At 36.0% G+C, this 18,046-nt stretch overlaps 2 protein-coding genes across 2 annotated transcripts in view; both read left to right on the top strand.

Moving 5' to 3' along the window:
* The window catches only part of LOC145974706 (uncharacterized), a 138,482-nt gene that overhangs the window by 66,086 nt on the left and 54,350 nt on the right, over positions 1 to 18,046 (top strand). The gene's annotated exons all lie outside the window — the stretch shown is intronic.
* Positions 104 to 9,668, top strand: LOC145974996 (uncharacterized). Its single transcript, XM_083105122.1, has 2 exons — positions 104 to 379; positions 7,869 to 9,668. Exons 1-2 carry the CDS (start codon positions 104 to 106, stop codon positions 9,666 to 9,668), a joined length of 2,076 nt encoding a protein of 691 aa, XP_082961248.1.

Here is an 18,046-nt window from a genome sequence, read left to right as displayed (position 1 = left end):
GCGGAGGGGGTATAGACCCCCTGCGAGGATCGTATAAATACGGTCGGGCGATCGATGCTGCAATCAATAACCCTTCGATTATTAGAAGCGTTAAAAGAACGATATGGCGTACACAAACGAAGAATACGATATGCTGATGGCACTTGGCGAGTGTCATGGGCAATATCATGTAGCTGCGAGAAGATACACAGAATTGTATCCGAATCGAGCAAGACATCCATCCGCTGCCGTAATACTTCGAGCAGCTCAGAGGTTGTACGAAACTGGCAGTGTCCTTTTAAACAAACAGGACACTGGGAGACATCGCGATGCAAGAAATGTACGAAATGCGGAGCAAGTTCTGCGTGCTTTCGAGAATAATCCCGAATCAAGTATTCGGGTGATTGCTCGAGAACACAATTTATCTTACGGAACTATACACAGAATACTGAAAGAAGAAAACTTGCATCCATTTCATTATACTTGCGTGCAACATTTGCGAGCAGAAGATTACCACACAAGACGAACGTTTTGTGAAAATTTTCTACGAAAAGTGGATCAAAATCCTAGATTTCCTTCTTATGTAATATTCAGCGATGAATCGTTTTTTTTACACAAGAAGGAATTTTTAATACACATAATATGCATTTTTGGAGCGAAGAAAATCCCAGAGTCACGCGACAAAGAAATTTCCAAGTTCGCTGGAAGATGAATCTGTGGGCTGGAATAATGGGAACTCACATACTTGGTCCAGTTATTTTGCCAGATATTTTAACAGGCCAAACATACGCAGAATTTTTAAGAGATAATCTGCCCGAATTTTTAGAAGAAGTTCCATTATTAGACAGACACAAGATTATTTTTCAACAAGACGGTGCTGGACCACACAACGCCAGAGTTGTAACAAATTATTTAAACGAGCAATTTCCTGGACGTTGGATGGGTCGATATGGCCCGATACGGTGGCCCGCAAGATCCCCGGATCTCAACCCTCTCGATTTTTTTATGGGGATATTGTAAGAAAGTAATTTACAAAACGCTTCCCGAAGATGTCGACGAATTAGATACAAGATTACGACATGCTATTTGGGCCATCGAAGACGAAATGATGGAGACCGTCCAAAATAATTTAGTGAAACGCATGAGAGCATGCGTTAGAATGATGGTGCTCATTTCGAGCACTTATTATAAATCATATTTCAATCCGCTCTTCTCAGAGCGATCAAAGATAATCCGCTCTTTTCAGAGCGACCAACATATTTTTACATGGAACATTTCGCTTGCAAAAAGGAGATAAAGCAAAATAAATATTAATAAATTATTTACATAAACCGAATATGATACTACAGATTTTGAATTTTCCAAACTATCGCATTCACAATGCGGAAACTGCAGCTAATTATAAGACACACGGTAGCGTCTCGCGTCTCGCGCGTAATGCTACACGTTTATGTTTGGCAGCGCTAGAGGCGCTAGTACTAACCTGACCTGCTTGTCGTCGGTCGTCGCGTCGCGCGCTTTGCATCGAGTACCGCGTTCTGTTAACGCGTTTCTTTAATCGAGTGTGTAATTAATAATTAAATGCGTTAACCGTTTATTAAATTCGTACCGTTGGTAAATTCCTCCTTTTATCAATCGTGAGTGATTAAGTGCGCGAGTAAATTTATAAAAATGTCGAAAGTGATGAAAGAAAAAACTTCGTTTATTTGACGATGTGTCAGACTGCGTGTTGAAGACGACGTCTCGTCGACGACGATTATTATCGTGCAACACACTGGGCACTGCTATTTATCAGCAGTATGAAGAATCTCATTATTAAGGTAAGAATAAGTGAGTGAGTGAGTGAGTGAGTGAGAGAGTGAGAGAGAAAGAGAGAGAGAGAGAGAGAGAAAGAGGGAGAGAGAGAGAGAGAAAGAGAGAGAGTACGGTGCATGTGTGGATACGCGTGCATAAATACACCACACACACACACACACTGATTGTTACACTCATCGTGTGCAGCAATCAGCTGATCGCGTCGAGCGCCCCACATGATCGCCTGTATCGGACGGTGAGTTGCGCCGTCCCTGTCTACCTCTTATACTCGTTCCGTAATTCGCAAACTATTTTACTTAATAATTTAAAAACTAAGCCTCGTAGACAATTTTGGTAAAGAGAAAATCGTCTTAGAATAGACTCGACAATTTATTTTTTTAAAGACAAACGTTTGTTTTGGATCACCCTGTATAAGTATATATTTGAAGAGAGAAACCAATTTATAAAATATATACACGTCTATGTATACGTCCAATTAAAGTATATTAATATCTTGATTCGACCTAACCTCAAGTTACGTGCTTCAGAAACTGTACAATTAAACACATTTTTTGAGATTTAAGACGTCAACACATAATACATTAACTTACCGATTATATGTTAATTATTTAAAAGATTTGTCTTTTTATACTACTTGTCTTTTTTTCCTTCGTTTGTCTCTTGCTTGTCAACTACCTTTCTGTACGTGCATGTGCTTCTAACGTTAAACAATTGAATGCATATTGTCTTGCAGTAACGTATCCAGTGAGAAATGATAGGTCAGAAAGATGGCTATTATACATCTATTAGATATCTATCAACATCTATAGACGTTTAATAGATATCTAGTAGACGTATTTTCGATCTGTATTTTTCACTGGGTATGCACATATTTTGAACTTTTCAGATATTTATTAGACAAACATTATTCATCATTGTATATGCATTTTATAAACATACAATATAATATAAGAGTCATATATATAACATGTTTTTATGCACATAAAATAAACGTATTAAATACTTCTAATAAACGTCGCGTAAATAACATATTATCATAACATATTATAAATAACATATTATCAAACATTTGTTTTATGTATATTAATATACGTTGAATGATATTTATATTTTTTATATTAGACTAAATCAAAAAATAAAAAAGAAAGAAAAAATAAATATTAGCGACATTAATAATTAATAAAGCATTATTACAATATATTGTTTTCGCATATAATTAATATTCATATAATATATCTACTAGATTTTTTAAATAAATGTTCCTACAATGATATGTTATTTATGACTAACAAACGTTTATTAAAAGTATTTTATGTTTTATTTTATGTGCATAAGAACATATACGACTATTATACATATATTGTATGTATCTTACATCACACGTATATTATACGTATATTGTACGTATATGAAATATATAAATATGTACTATAAATCTATTATTTACACACTAACATACATGTATAATATATTCAATGATGTACGATGATATACTATATATATATACATACATACATATAATATTTCTAACACAGACAGATATTCAATTATTAATAACATATTATCTTATTAACTATATTTAATTAACATTATTTAATATGATTTAATATTACTTATATTATTTATATTATTTAACATACTAATGTATGTTAAATAATAAATAAATTAATATGTATATTAATCGTGTACATAATACATCATTTATATATGTTTTATTTTTGTATAATATACGTCTACAAGTTATCAGTAATATGTCTCATATATATATATATATATATATATATATATATATATATATCATGTACGTAGTTTATACCTCAGAAATATCAAGCGACGCGGTAGCGTCGCGACGCCAAGTACATAAAAAACAGGTCCGAGCATTGAGTTGAGAGTCACTGTTCTCGACGAGGCGCTACCAAGTAGCTTATCCGGAATTTCACGTCAAACTTTCGATTAAGATATTTAATAAACTAAAACCGTAATAAAAAATCTAACGATACTTTTATTATATAATGTGAATATAAGCTTTCGATTGCGACCAGTTTGAATAAAATCGGTGCAGTCAATCCTGAGAAATGATGATCGAATATCAGAATTGTGACATTTTTCGTTTTTCTCCAGGTTCAGACTCACGTACATATGTTCGCACGCACACACGCAAAGCGAATTTGTCCCTCAAGCGGCGTTCACAGCGTGCGTATACGATTATTGCTTCGATATGTACAATGCTTTAAGAGAGAAAATCATATGCGTGCATACGTGTGATATGTATAGGTATGTGTGTACGTACGTGTGAAAGATTAATTTATTGAAGTATAGTGCGGAATAGTGTAAAACAAGGAAGAGAAGTGACAGGTTAAGCAGTCAGATTATTTTTTTAAAAACACAAATTATAAGAAATAAATAAGAGTAAATAAATAACAGTATAGTGTAGAACAAGGAAGAGAAGTAGTGTGTAATAATGTATCAAGGAAGAGAAGTGACATATTAAAAGTTATTGTCAAGCGACGCAGCAGCGTCGCGACGCCAAGTACATTTATTAGTATTATATAAAAACACAGATTTGTGTGACACTTAACGACAACCAAGTGGACTGTGAATTTTGTAATATTCATCAATCAAAAGGTAAATATTGTGAAATTTTTCTCATTTCTGTTTAGACATAATATATTTTGACATATTATATATTAATCTTAATAAAGAGAATAGACAGTTATCATTTTGTGGAATATAATTATTATGTAATTTATAATTATATATATATATATGTGTGTGTGTGTGTGTGTGTGTAGAAATTTACATATTTGACTGCGCAACTATAATTATAGTTACATAGACATTTATTACATTTGCCTGTGTAGACACAAATATAGTTACGCAGAAATATTCCCTACATGTACAATTTTATATATATATATATATATATATATATATATATATATATATAAATTATATTTATAAATATATATAAATTATATTATATTTATATATATATATATAAAATTATACATGTATTATAGGGAATATTTCTGCGTAACTATATTTGTGTCTACGCAGGCAAATGTAATAAATGTCTATGTAACTATAATTATGATTGCGCAGTCAAATATGTAAATTTCTACACACACACACACACACACACACATGTATATATATGTATATAATTATATGTATATATATATATATACTATACATATATATATAAATAATAAATAATAATATAATTACCACATAAAAGTTTGATATAAGTTTGTTGCGTATCGTAATAAATATTATTTTATAAAGCAGCATCAACATATTTAATCCATCCTCTCACAACTTAAAATATAGCATATGATATATATATATATATATATATATATATATATATCATATGCTATATTTTAAGTTGTGAGAGGATGGATTATATATGTTGATGCTGCTTTATAAAATAATATTTATTACGATACGCAACAAACTTATATCAAACTTTTATGTGGTAATTATATTATTATGATTTACTTATTACATACATCTGTTTAAGTTATTTCGAATTCTTAACTTCTTTTTTTTCTCTTATAGACCTAGTAATGCCTAAATTTCAATTTTATTTAAGATCTAATACAATGACAGAATTGTAATATGTCTTATCGTTCAATTAAATCTAAACTTCTGAAACTTTCTTTGATTCTTCATACGTGAAACAAAATTTTATTTTATAATAAAAAATAATGCAATAATAATGAAATCTATAATAGTAAATACGTAATGATAAAAACTTAATTAAATCAATAATAATTTTGACTTGTAATATATAATAATATAGTATACAGGAATTAAAAGGGACAAAATAATTTAATACCTACGGAAAAAATACGTATTGGTGCGAATACGTATAAAGTTATTAGTGGAATTTTTCATGAAAGTAAGAATGTAATCGATGGACATTACACAAACATTGTACGTACTAAAAGTACCAAATGGCAATTAATAAACGATTTAGTAATACAAAAGTGTAGTTGGCCTCGAAATGCTAAAAATGCATATATATTTTTTGCAGAAAAAATATAAATTTTACAAAAAGGTGTGAAATCCCTCTAAAAAAACCTTACAAAGGTAGAAAAAGTACGCCAAGTACATAAAAAAATATTCCACCTTGTAGACAACAAAACGTTTAATAAAAAAATATCGCTAAAAATAATTTATAAAAATTTTCCCTCAAAAAATATATATAATTTTCCTAAAAAGAAAATCAAAACTAAATATGAAATCAATAATTAACTAGCCAAGTACATTGAAGCAATTGATAGGATTTGTAATTTGAAATAAATTTATCACAAATTCTATCTTGCATTTATGTATTATAGATTCTCGACAAAATGAAAATGATTTTCAAAATAAGTTCAATACTTTGTATGATATATAAAAATACATTATTACCCAAATAGCAAAATCTATTCCAACAGATTTTGTCAACGTCTGTTATAAATTTTTGTCGGCAGAAAGATTGCAGATTTAATACAGAATCTGTTATATCAGGTACTGATAGCAGAATGTCAGCAGAAAAGTTATAAAATCTGCTGACATAATTGATAACAGATTAGTAGCAGAAATCGAGCAGAATTTGTACAAAATTATAAGAGCAAATTGATAGCAGAAACAGGACAAGATATGCATAACACAGATTTGATGCCAGATTGATTGCAGAAGTCGAGCAAGATCTGCGCGCGCGAAATCTGACGTCAGATTGGCAGCAGAAACCGAGCAGGATCTGCTAACATGACTTGACTTCAGATTGTCATCAAAAATCGAGCAAGATCTGCGCGCGCATAATCTGACGGCAGATTGGCAGCAGAAACCGAGCAGAATCTGCTGCTTTAGACCATTCATATAAAATGGGACATTTAAATATTTTTAAAGGGTCTCTAGGTTATTCTTTTTTATTTAGATTAAGATAAAATGAAAAAATTAAAAATTTATTACAATATTTTTATTAATATTTTTTATAATATTACTATTACATATTCTATTGCGCTCTCTCTATTTAATATATATATATATATATATATATATATATATATATATATATAGATTAAGAATTCTATCCAGCAAGTGAAACCGAATAAAACTGAGACAGATAGTTGTTTTATAAGTGGGATGAACACATAAAACAGCTATTTATTTTAATCATATCCGGCTTCACTTTTACCGTATAGAAAATATAGAAATGTTATATATAATATATGGTCAGGTAAAGTATATACTAATAGGTCTTGCAATTGCTTCTTCTTCGTTCTTCTTTCCTATCTTCCTTTCCGATCTTCTTATTCTTCCTATTTATGTTCGACTTGGTGCTACAAATGTTTTTGGAAGCGTTTCAATTAGGCGCTAAAATATTACTCTCGGATAAACTGATGGAATTAAACATGGCTCAGCATATTTTGGCGCCTAAATCTATGATTGGTCGCAACTTAACCGCTATTGGTTGCGTTCCACTTAATGATCACGGCACTCGTAAACATGATGTATCTTTGTTTAACTTTTAGCGAATAACAAGGATAAGATGATTCTGCGAGCGTTGCGATCGTTAAGTGGAACACAGTCATTGTGAACGTATCGCGGACGACGCACGCGGACTCTATCATTTCGAATTAAACCGTCGCCACAGAAAGTAGCGAGGTGAATTCTTTGTGTTCGCACAGTGATTCCAAGCAAGAAGAGGCATCGATACGAGACAGTGTTTTGCAGCTGCAACATTCTTTAAAAAATACGTAAATATGAAGCGAAATAATCTTAAATTATCCATCTCGCGAAAAGTAATAAATAGATTATCGGTGAGACAACGTAGTAGGGTTATGTCTGAGATCAGAAACAGCATAACTGTGCAAAATTCTGTTAAAGCTACTAATAATGAAAATAATATACAAGATATTCCATCAATTATGGGTTGCAATTCTTCTATTAATATTAATATAAATGATACTTTTAATATGAAGGATAATATGGATGATGAACTTTCCTCTTCCTCTTCGTGTGTTTCTGATATCAGTCCCCATAGTTCTCATAGTGATATATCCTGATTGTCGTCTATTAAGTCTTTTGAACCATTATTTCGCGAAAGTTTAGCATCTTGCTTTGTAAGTAATAATTTAACTCATGTTCAAAGCAACAATATATTATCTGTTCTTCGAACACATCCCTGCTTCTTTGATTTACCAAAAGATGTTAGAACTCTTCTCAATACTCCACGAAAGTCTGCTGTTGTATCCAACGTAGAACCAGGAGAATATATCCACTTTGATCTGGAAGCAAGGTTAGTAGAAAATCTCTTCAATGTTCCACTCGTATCCGCTGTAAAGGAAATAGAACTGGATTTTAGTACGGATGGATGTAATTTAGATAAATCAGGTAATATCCATATTTGGCCAATTCAATGCAGAATTGTGAATTTGCAACATACAAAACCAATAGTTATAGGAATTTATAAAGGTCCACAAAAGCCAAAAGATCCTAATACTTTTTTTGAAAAATTTATTGCAGACATTGTTAGAATTATGTCCAGTGGAGGCATTACTCTTCATGGCAAAATCCCAATACGTTTGAGAAGTTTCATAGCTGATGCACCAGCTAGAGCATTCATTTTAAATCATCGCAGTCATGTGTCTAGCCAACCTTGTTCCAAGTGCAAAGTTTGCAATGTATATACAGAAGGTCGTATTGTCTTCAGTGGCATTAATCATGCTCTTCGAACTGATGAAGAGTATATTAGATGCTTAGATGAGGATCATCACAAAGATGGTAAAAGTCCATTATCATCGCTACCATCGCTGGGTATGGTTTCACAAGTACCTTTCGAATACATGCATCTTGTATGTTTGGGTGTTGTGAAAAAACTTTTGTCTGCATGGATCCACGGTAAATATTTACGGTTATCGAAACTTTCTGCAAGATCTATTTCAATAATATGTGAAAGATTGAATATTCTTAAAGTATATTGCCCCTCAGATTTCGCAAGACGTCCTAGAGCTCTTGATGTTTATTCTAAATTTAAAGCAACCGAATTTCGTCAATTTTTACTGTACACAGGTCCAGTTGTAATGTATAATCTATTGGACGAGCAATTGTACAAACATTTCTTGTTTTTACATGCTGCTATTAGAGTTTTAATTTCGAAATCACCATCGAGGCAACATTTAAGATTTGCAGAGCTTGCGATACAGAAATTTGTTCTTCGTTGTGAAATTCTGTATGGTCCAACTTTTCATACGTATAACGTTCACGGACTTCTTCATCTCACTGACGATGTCAAACGTTTTGGTAATTTAGATTCATTTTCTGCCTTTCCTTATGAAAATAATATGTCGATTTTTAGGAAATATTGTAGAAAACCGGGTCAACCTCTTCAACAGTTTTTTAATAGAATGGTAGAGAAACAGATTCATGATATAAAAGATAATGGTGAAGTTGATTTTTCCTCTATTCGCGTGTTTATATCACATAATAATAATGGTAGTAATCGTCCTCAGTACAGTAAGATTAAATTCATTAAAATAACACTAAGTATAGATGAACGCGACAATTGTTGCATCTTACATGACGGATCTATTTGCATCGTCTTTAACATTATTGTTATGAATAATTCTTATCGCTTAGCTGTAAAAAAATTTTTAGAGATTGATAATTTTTACGATATTGGTATGATATCTTCGGCTTTTCGAGTATACAAATGTACAACATTAAGTAGCGAACTCTTTTATATTCCTTTGGACAAAGTTAATGCGAAATGTTATAGAATGCCTCTTTGTAATTCTACATCGATGGACAATGATGAAGAACATCATTTGAAAACGTTGCAATACGTGGTCGCTGCTATTATACATAATGAGAGAATGTAAGATTTATTTTTGTGAACTTTCGGATTTTTTATTTTTATAGAAGTTCGTACTCTTCTTTTTTGCGTTGTGTTTTATAATACTTTCCTCTACTTTCTTCTGTCGTCTTATTTGTACATTCTTTTCAAACATTTGCAAATATTTGTTATTGAATGTCATTTTATATACTCGCTATTTTGTTGTTTGTGCTTTTTGCTTTTCTGCTACGGTTTCCATTTGCTTCTACCTTTTATAAGTAATAATTTATTATTATATTTGCACGTTTATTATCAATTTTCTTAATATTTTCGCTATATCGGTTTATAATTCAAATATATCTCATTAACGTATTGTTAATATTTTAATGTTTTAATTTTTCAATTTTTATTATTAAACTTTCAATATAAACTTAAATTTAAACAGGCCATCAGAGCTAAACGCGGATGGTAGTACGTAAGTTCAACGAGAATTAAGTTTTCGTTGAAATTTATTTGTGTGCACAGGGCACAAAATTTTCTTGGTACGATACCAAGCAAATTTTAAATAATTCTCAATTCGAGAAATTATTTAATTATTATCCCTCTATTTCCCCCCTGTAGTGTTGTAGGCGAGAAAAATATCGGGCTGAAAGTCGCTGAATCGGGAATCGAACCCGAGTCTTTCGCTTGCCGGGCGACTGCTCTTACCACTGAGCTATTCAGACCCCTCAACTCGATACTTCTCGGTCGCCTACAAATATATATTAAATTAAAGTATAACGCCATCTTCCGCCGGCGTGAATTAAATAACTATAAGAAATTAGGCTCTGTATATTAAAATATAAACTTAAATTTAAACAGGCCATCAGAGCTAAACGCGGATGGTAGTGCGTAAGTTCAACGAGAATTAAGTTTTCGTTGAAATTTATTTGTGTGCACAGGGCACAAAATTTTCTTGGTACGATACCAAGCAAGCGGAAGATGGCGTTATACTTTAATTGTGCATATATGCAAAGTGTAAAGGATACGTCGCCAAGGACGGCGACGTTGCGCCGTCTTTTACTTGGTGGGGCCGTGAAGGACATCGGTCGTTATATGATACTCGTCTTATCATGGCGATTTATGGTAATCGATTAAGATATTTATTTTCGCATAGTTGTTAGTATTATTTTGCATGTCGTTAACGATGCAATTTGTGTTTATTTTTTTAGAGGGTGTGTGCCAAAACAAACATTTTGAGAAGCCAACGCGCTCTGAATTTCAAGCGCAAATGCGGGAGGCGCTGAGAATGTCTAAGGAAAGATATAGGAGCAGATCACGCAGGAATATTGTTGCACGTGACGGCGGCGCAAGGAATCAGCGGGACCGACGAAACCTATGGAACGACGAGCAATTGAACGACGGTCGAACGAAGAAAATACGGATCAAGAATCTTTAAACGATTAGAAAAAGTATGTAATAACTTTGATTTTATTTCTTATGTCCGATGGCACCAACGTTATTTTAGCTTTAAACGAGACTTAAATATGTCTGTCTTTATTTATTTAGAAAGAAAGATAAAGATAGATACATGTTTAAGTCTCACTTAAATCCAAAATAATGTCGGTGTCCTTATTTATTTTAATTCTCTTGCAATTTTATCATAACGTTACAACTTTTTATATACATCTTTAGATAATACAGAAACTGAAACGGAATGCTATCATACGAAGGATCGAGGATATAGGTTTGACTTGGTCGTACAAGTGCTGGAAAGCGTTTGATTTTTTTATTTAAAATAAATAATTCTCTTTTTTATATTTACTTATGTAATATTTGCTTATTTTTTTATTTTAAATTTTATTTTCATGAACTTTTTTATTTGCATTTTATCTTTTATGAATTTTTTATTTGAATTTTTCTTTTATTTAAACTGACTTTATTTTAACTAATTGAAACGCTTCCAAAAACATTTGTAGCACCAAGTCGAACGCAAATAGGAAGAATAAGAAGATCGGAAAGGAAGATAGGAAAGAAGAACGAAGAAGAAGCAATTGCAAGACCTATTAGTATATACTTTACGTGACCAGTGGATTCAACGCCATATATTATATATAACATTTCTATATTTTCTATACGGTAAAAGTGAAGCCGGATATGATTAAAATAAATAGCTGTTTTATGTGTTCATCCCAGTTATAAAACAACTATCTGTCTCAGTTTTATTCGGTTTCACTTGCTGGATAGAATTCTTAGTCTATATATATATATGTCGTTGAGTAGGTCACATCTCTCCCGAGGAGAGCAAACGGTACTTTTCAGTACCTTTTTTATTTATCCAAGTTGGATCATTCAGATTTCGCAATAATCGGCACTTTTCAGCGCCAAAATTTTAACAGGAACTATCTCCTACATATATCAATCGATACTTTTTAGTGCTAGATACTTATCTTTTTTCGATTTTAATATTATAATCGTAACGCTCTTCATAGTGTTCTACGACTATAATATTAATATTATCAAAGTCTTCTCGTACATATTTTATGTTGTGTGTCGCAAATACAAATAAATAAGTATAGGTTTTTTTCTATAAATACAATATATACTCATTTAGTTGAAAATATTGACATGCGCGACAAAAAAATATTACGGCAGTAGGTATACAAGGCGGGTTCTAACGCAGGGATCTCAGGGGGGTGAGGTGCGAGGGGATCTCAGCGGCGCGGGGGAATGACGTCACGCAGGATGGAGGGAGTTTTCGGTGGCGCGGGGGAATGACGTCACGCGAGACGGAGGGGATTTCGTAGACGCGGGGGCTGCGGGGCGGGGCGGGGGACGCTTGTGTTGGATGTTTTATGACAAGTATAAACAATCATAAACCGATGTCCGGTTAATAAACAGCGGTATTTGAAGAGGATTGGGTCTTAAGGCTGACTAACGCGTCGGAACATGTTTTTGCAAACAAAATAGCTTTGTGCTCTTGCGGTACACCCCCTCTCCCACAATATAAGTAATTCTAGATTTTTTTTTCGAATTAAACAATATAAGCGGTATTCCTTTGAAGAGGATTGGGTGGATGGAAATGCGTGCGAAGAAATTACGTCATGATTTAGACTTAAAACTCTTTATTTGTTTTATGTATATATATTTTTTTTTCTTACGTACTATGGACTAAAAACTAAAGCTGCCAGCTCACAATCGACGAGCTGATGCTTGTTGAAAGCGTCACTCGCGCGTATTACATTCGATATTTCTTTTGGATTTATTACAGTGGACGCGATATTGGAGAATTGCGTAAACTTGACATCAACTGTTTCGATAATTTTACCCAATCGATCAAAAGTTACATCTATGCATTGATCGAGATCGAACATACGATATAATGTCGATTCGACCATCATCAAGCATACGTTTGAAGATTCGAGACTTATGAGTTTGACATAAATAGAAAGAAGTTAAATAAAACTTACTCGTCACATTTGTTCTCAAACGATGGAGTTTTATCACGACTCGGTACGTAAGTATTCACGCGTCTTCCGATGCCGCTGCCGCTGTTTCCGTTTCTTTCGACGTAATACATTTCTCTGGGAGTTATGAAAAGTGAACCACGAGAGCGGTGTTAACGCGACACTGATCGATAAGAAATAACCGAGTATACATGACGCTCATCTTCCAAAAGTATAATGTGGTGGGGGGATCAATGCTTCTAACGCTTTGAATTTTAGGAGAAGGGGAGATAACGCTCAGACAAAAAATTCTTAGAAACGCAAGGAAAGGTCTAGGAAGGGGAAATAAGAGATAAAACATATTAATGTTTACATATTTTATTTTCTTGCAATTCTTTCTGGCGTTGCGACCACCAGTTAAATATTTTGAATACATTTTGTAATGCGCAATTCTTAACATGTTTTCCACATCGCATACTATTGGTATTATCTAATTTATTTAGAGAATCAATATCTTCATAGTCTGCATCCAAGGTTTCAATAATATAGCCGTTTCCCGCATCGTCTAGTATATCGGTCAGCCATTTTCGCTTTTCAAATCCTTTAACGTACACGACAGACGATTCTTCTTCTTCTTCTTCGTGTATCGTACCAACGACAGCTGTTGTAATTACACGCTGAGCCAAGCCATACGGAACGTTTCCGTCTTCCCATTGTAATCCGTGATGATTTCTAATCAGCCATGAGACTTGACATCGCTCAGATTTTGTAAGCACTCTCCACGGTACGGGACTTGCGAAAAAGTAATGCGAGAGAACATATCCCTTTCTCAGAACCGCAGCTTCCTTCACGACAAAATTTCTCCCGACAATAAATCCTTGCAGATCCACAAACGTTGGTACGGACATGACGAGATCTCTCTCTCTCTCTCTCTCTCCCCGATGCATCAGTCGAGAGGAATGGGAAACTCTAAAATCATCTCGCAGCACTTTGATTTATATCCTCCTCCCCTCTCTCTTGTGTCGATGTTATCGCTTAGGTGATTTTGCGTACAACGTTGGTCAACGGATTGTACTGGATCACACGATCGTGTATGATGAAACAGTACGCAGTAGTATTCGCCGGCACGTTCTCCTTACATTCGAATTCCAATCTCACATCCACGGTTGCGCTCTTAACCGATTCGTTTTGTCGAGAACAATCGATAATCACGAACGGACCGTGTTGTTGAAACGTATAGACGGAGAGACTCGGCTCGAGATACTCGTATCCGTAATAGTTCTTGCAAAAGCGCGCGTACGTGTCGTACAGAATGGCACATCTGCCTTTAACGAAATCCAGATTCATATCGTCGTACGGATAACATTCCGAATTCAGATAGAGTTTCACGTTGATTAATTTGCAGTGGTCGAATTGAGTCACATTCGCAGATATGGCATTCTTCCGGCCTATTTGCAGAGCGAAGATAACGTATCGTGGTTTCTCCAGTTGAGTCGCGGTCTTAATGGCCCACGAATGCTTGGTTGTAAGCTGCAATAGCGGATACTTGTACAGATCCCACGAGCGAAAACCCATGCTGAGATATCGTCCGCTTTCCAGAGCACGCAGCATCGACAGCTTTTCGATCTCGCTCAACAGCACGTGCGGCATTCGCCATTGTATCTTGAATATGTTGATCACAGGCTCCAGCGTTGAATTTGTTGAAACAAACAGACAATTATTATCGTTGCGCGATCGTATTAAGATCAATTCGTGACGAGCGTTAATCACCACTCGTTTATAATCCTCGCAAAATCCCAATAACATGTGGAGCGGTACGCAAAAATTGAAATATCCATTCTCATAGGTCAACGGATCCCAGCCGGCGTTTTTCATAATCACGTTTCTAGCGGATGATGCCGTTACAAAGTTTTTGAGCGTAGTAGTTATTCCTACGTTTCTATTGCGATCAATCTCAACACCATCGAGTTCGTATCGAATCTCATCGAACATGAATGCGACGCAATTATTTGCCAGTACCGCATCACTTTCTCCTTCAACTGTTGCTCTGTTTTTCGTTAGTTGTCCCTCGATGTATAGGAAACTCTCGTACGGCAGGGTATACAGATCCTGTTGTTGTATGGGTATTCTTATCTCGTCACTGTGTCCGAACGTTGTATTGGCGAACGGGTTGTACGTGTGAGTCTCGATCTTGATGATACGATTGTCAAAGATCGGTTCATCACCGATGTTGAGAATGTCGGTCATCGTTCAGCTGTTTCGCACCGCAAATCCCAAAGATTGTAAAAACGCAACGTTCGATGCGCTGAGTTTCTTTTTCTTGGATGATTTGATATTAGCGAACGTCGACGTTGTTGTTGTTGTTGTTGTTGATGGTGTTGCTGGTCTCGTAAAGATTGCGTTATCTCTCACGTCTTTCGATCCGTTCAATACGAGCATCTCATACGTCGCATACGTACGTGCAATCTTACGGTGACCTCTTCTCCTCGAAAATCGAGCAATCGTCCGTTCTGGTCGACAGCGCGTAACGTTAAATCCGTAATGCTCCGCGCGATGATCGGCAGGTAAATGATCTGGGCAGGTGTTTCCGATATCTTATATCCCGGTGGTACCCTCGGTGAAAATTCATATATCGTATGAACGAGTATGCCGTTGTTGTACGCACTCGCGGTCACGTTACACTCTATACGGATAATATTCACGTTGAGAATGTTAATCGGCATGTTTGATTCGTACCATTTTCGCGGCTCGAGAATACGATTCGAGAATCCTAGCAGCGATCCAATGTTGTCGGGTTTGGTAAAGTTTATTCTGTAGGCACATTTGATCTCGCTCCTCATTGTATTGTAATTAGCGCGGAGCACTATCGGATATTCACCATCTTCATAGTCACCGCCGTCAATGTGTTTCTTATCGCGATGTTTTCGTGAAATTGCATGTTTCAAAAATTCATGTATATTTTGCAACTCATACGATCCCTCGGGAATCGTAATTTCCTCGTCGTCTTTGCCAAAGTAAAATTTATTATTCGAGGAATTCACATTCGGTATCGTGTGATAAGTCTCAAAATCCGTTAGACCGAGCTCGTATTCGCCGTCGCTCAAATCTACGGTGGGAAAGAAGTTTGCCGTAAGAACGCTACTCTTCCCAGTCAATGTGAATGTCATAGACATGTCGACGAAACTGTTTAACGAATACTGAGTTAAATAGCGCAATATCTGTCTTTAAATTCACATGCATCGACCGTTCGAAGAAACTGCAAGCACAATTGTCCGCAGATGCTCTGATCGTAAGTTTGAACAGGTGTGTAATTGTACTGTATCTTCATTACGTTTCGTCCGAGATATCGCACCAATTCATTCGGTGAAGATTGCCGAAACTGACGAAATATATAGCGCGATTCCCCCTCTTTGCGTACGCTACCCAATGAATACCTGGTCCTTCGACGCTATCCAAATTTACAATACCGCTCTCGTTTTGATATATACCACCGATCGGTAACGAGTTGCGCATGAAAACACCTCTAAAATATGGAATGCGCATACGTTTTGCCAGTTGCAGCAATTGTATGTTGGTAGTTGCGCTCTGCGGCATTTTTAGCGCCTCTTTGACGTTCTTTTTTTTCTTCTCGTTGAGGCTCCTCGTCCGTATTTGTAAGGAGCGAGATATAATCCGTGACCTTCCATGGCGCGATTGTGACGTAGCATCTCTTGCAACTGACGTTGCGCGGCTTTTCCGTCGTTCACCACTTTCGCTATACCAGCCGCTCCACCGATCAGGGATCCGAGCGCACCCAACATTGGTAGAATCGACAATACACCGCCGCATTTCGCTACCGGAAGTATCCGTTTCTTCGCCGTTTTTTTCTTCGTCTTCGTCTTCAGACCCATACCGAGCTTCGTCTTGGCTTTCATCGTTGCCCAGACAGTTGTGGCGGCGGCTCTCTCACCGAGAGTCGAATCTTTCGCAACGATGCGATTCCGCGCTTTCTCAGCGAGTATCCTATCCGCCGCGTGTCTCTCGGTGAGATCGTTGCTCCGAGAGTATGCTATATCGTGTTCGCGACACGCCGCGTCCAATGGATTTATACCTCGATCGCCTCTGACTAATCGCTTTTGCAACCGCGTGCCTGGTCCGCAAAACTGATAGCCGGGAATATGGAATTCGATCGGAAGTGCGTTTATCGCGTGATTTAATAGGCCTCTACCTATTTTCGTTGACATTCGCCGCAATTCTTTATCAACGGCGCCGGACCGTCGATGTGCGTTTCCTGCCACGGCTGATTGTAATGTTCGTAACAGCGACGATACGTCTGAACCTCCGGATCCGCTTTTATGTGTTCCGGAAGTTTGTCCCACACGTAGTGGATGTAATCACCGCACGTTCTCAATAGAACTGCTTTCGGCACAAATTGTAGCTGTTCGACGCTCAAATTGCGAATATCGGAAGGATTTGTTAGCAGGGTGAACATTTTTTCTCCACTGAGCGACTCGTGATTTCGCGCACCTATAAATAGGCAGGCGTTCGATCCAATTAGCAGTGTTGAAAAAAATGAGATTCGTACGACAACCTTTGACGATATGCGTGACAAATTGCGGCGACAGATTACGATCAATGGAGGACAACGCGGAGATGCGCAGGCACGGTACGATGCTACTGACTACTATACGCGCGATCGTTTGCGGTCCCTCGAATTGTGGTAAAACCAACGTTCTGATAAGTCTACTGGAAAGTCCGCACGGTGTACGTTTCGAGAACGTGTACGTGTACTCGAAGTCGCTGCAACAGCCGAAATATCGATATCTGGAGAATTTGTTGACGCCGATCGACGAAATCGGCTATTTTACGTTCTCCAATAACAGTGACGTCATTCCACCGAGCGAGGCACGTCCAAACTCGATTTTCGTCTTCGATGACGTGGCGTGCGACAAGCAAAATACGATAAGAGAATACTTCTCAATGGGTCGTCACTCGAACGTCGACTGCTTCTATCTCTGTC

This window comes from Camponotus vicinus, unplaced genomic scaffold (genome assembly GCF_025532165.1).
Source record: "Camponotus vicinus isolate PSW18456_S1 unplaced genomic scaffold, iyCamVici1.0 SCAF_7, whole genome shotgun sequence".
In the NCBI taxonomy this organism is placed as follows: domain Eukaryota; kingdom Metazoa; phylum Arthropoda; class Insecta; order Hymenoptera; family Formicidae; genus Camponotus; species Camponotus vicinus.
This window is presented reverse-complemented; position numbering and strand designations above follow the sequence as displayed.

What these genes read in the sequence shown, in the direction of transcription:
- LOC145974996 (XM_083105122.1), top strand. Translation starts at nt 104, where the DNA reads ATGGCGTACACAAACGAAGAATACGATATGCTGATGGCACTTGGCGAG. An exon ending in ATCCCGAATCAAGTATTCGG is followed by an intron (nt 380 to 7,868) that starts GTGATTGCTCGA and finishes TCGTCTATTAAG; the next exon opens with TCTTTTGAACCATTATTTCG.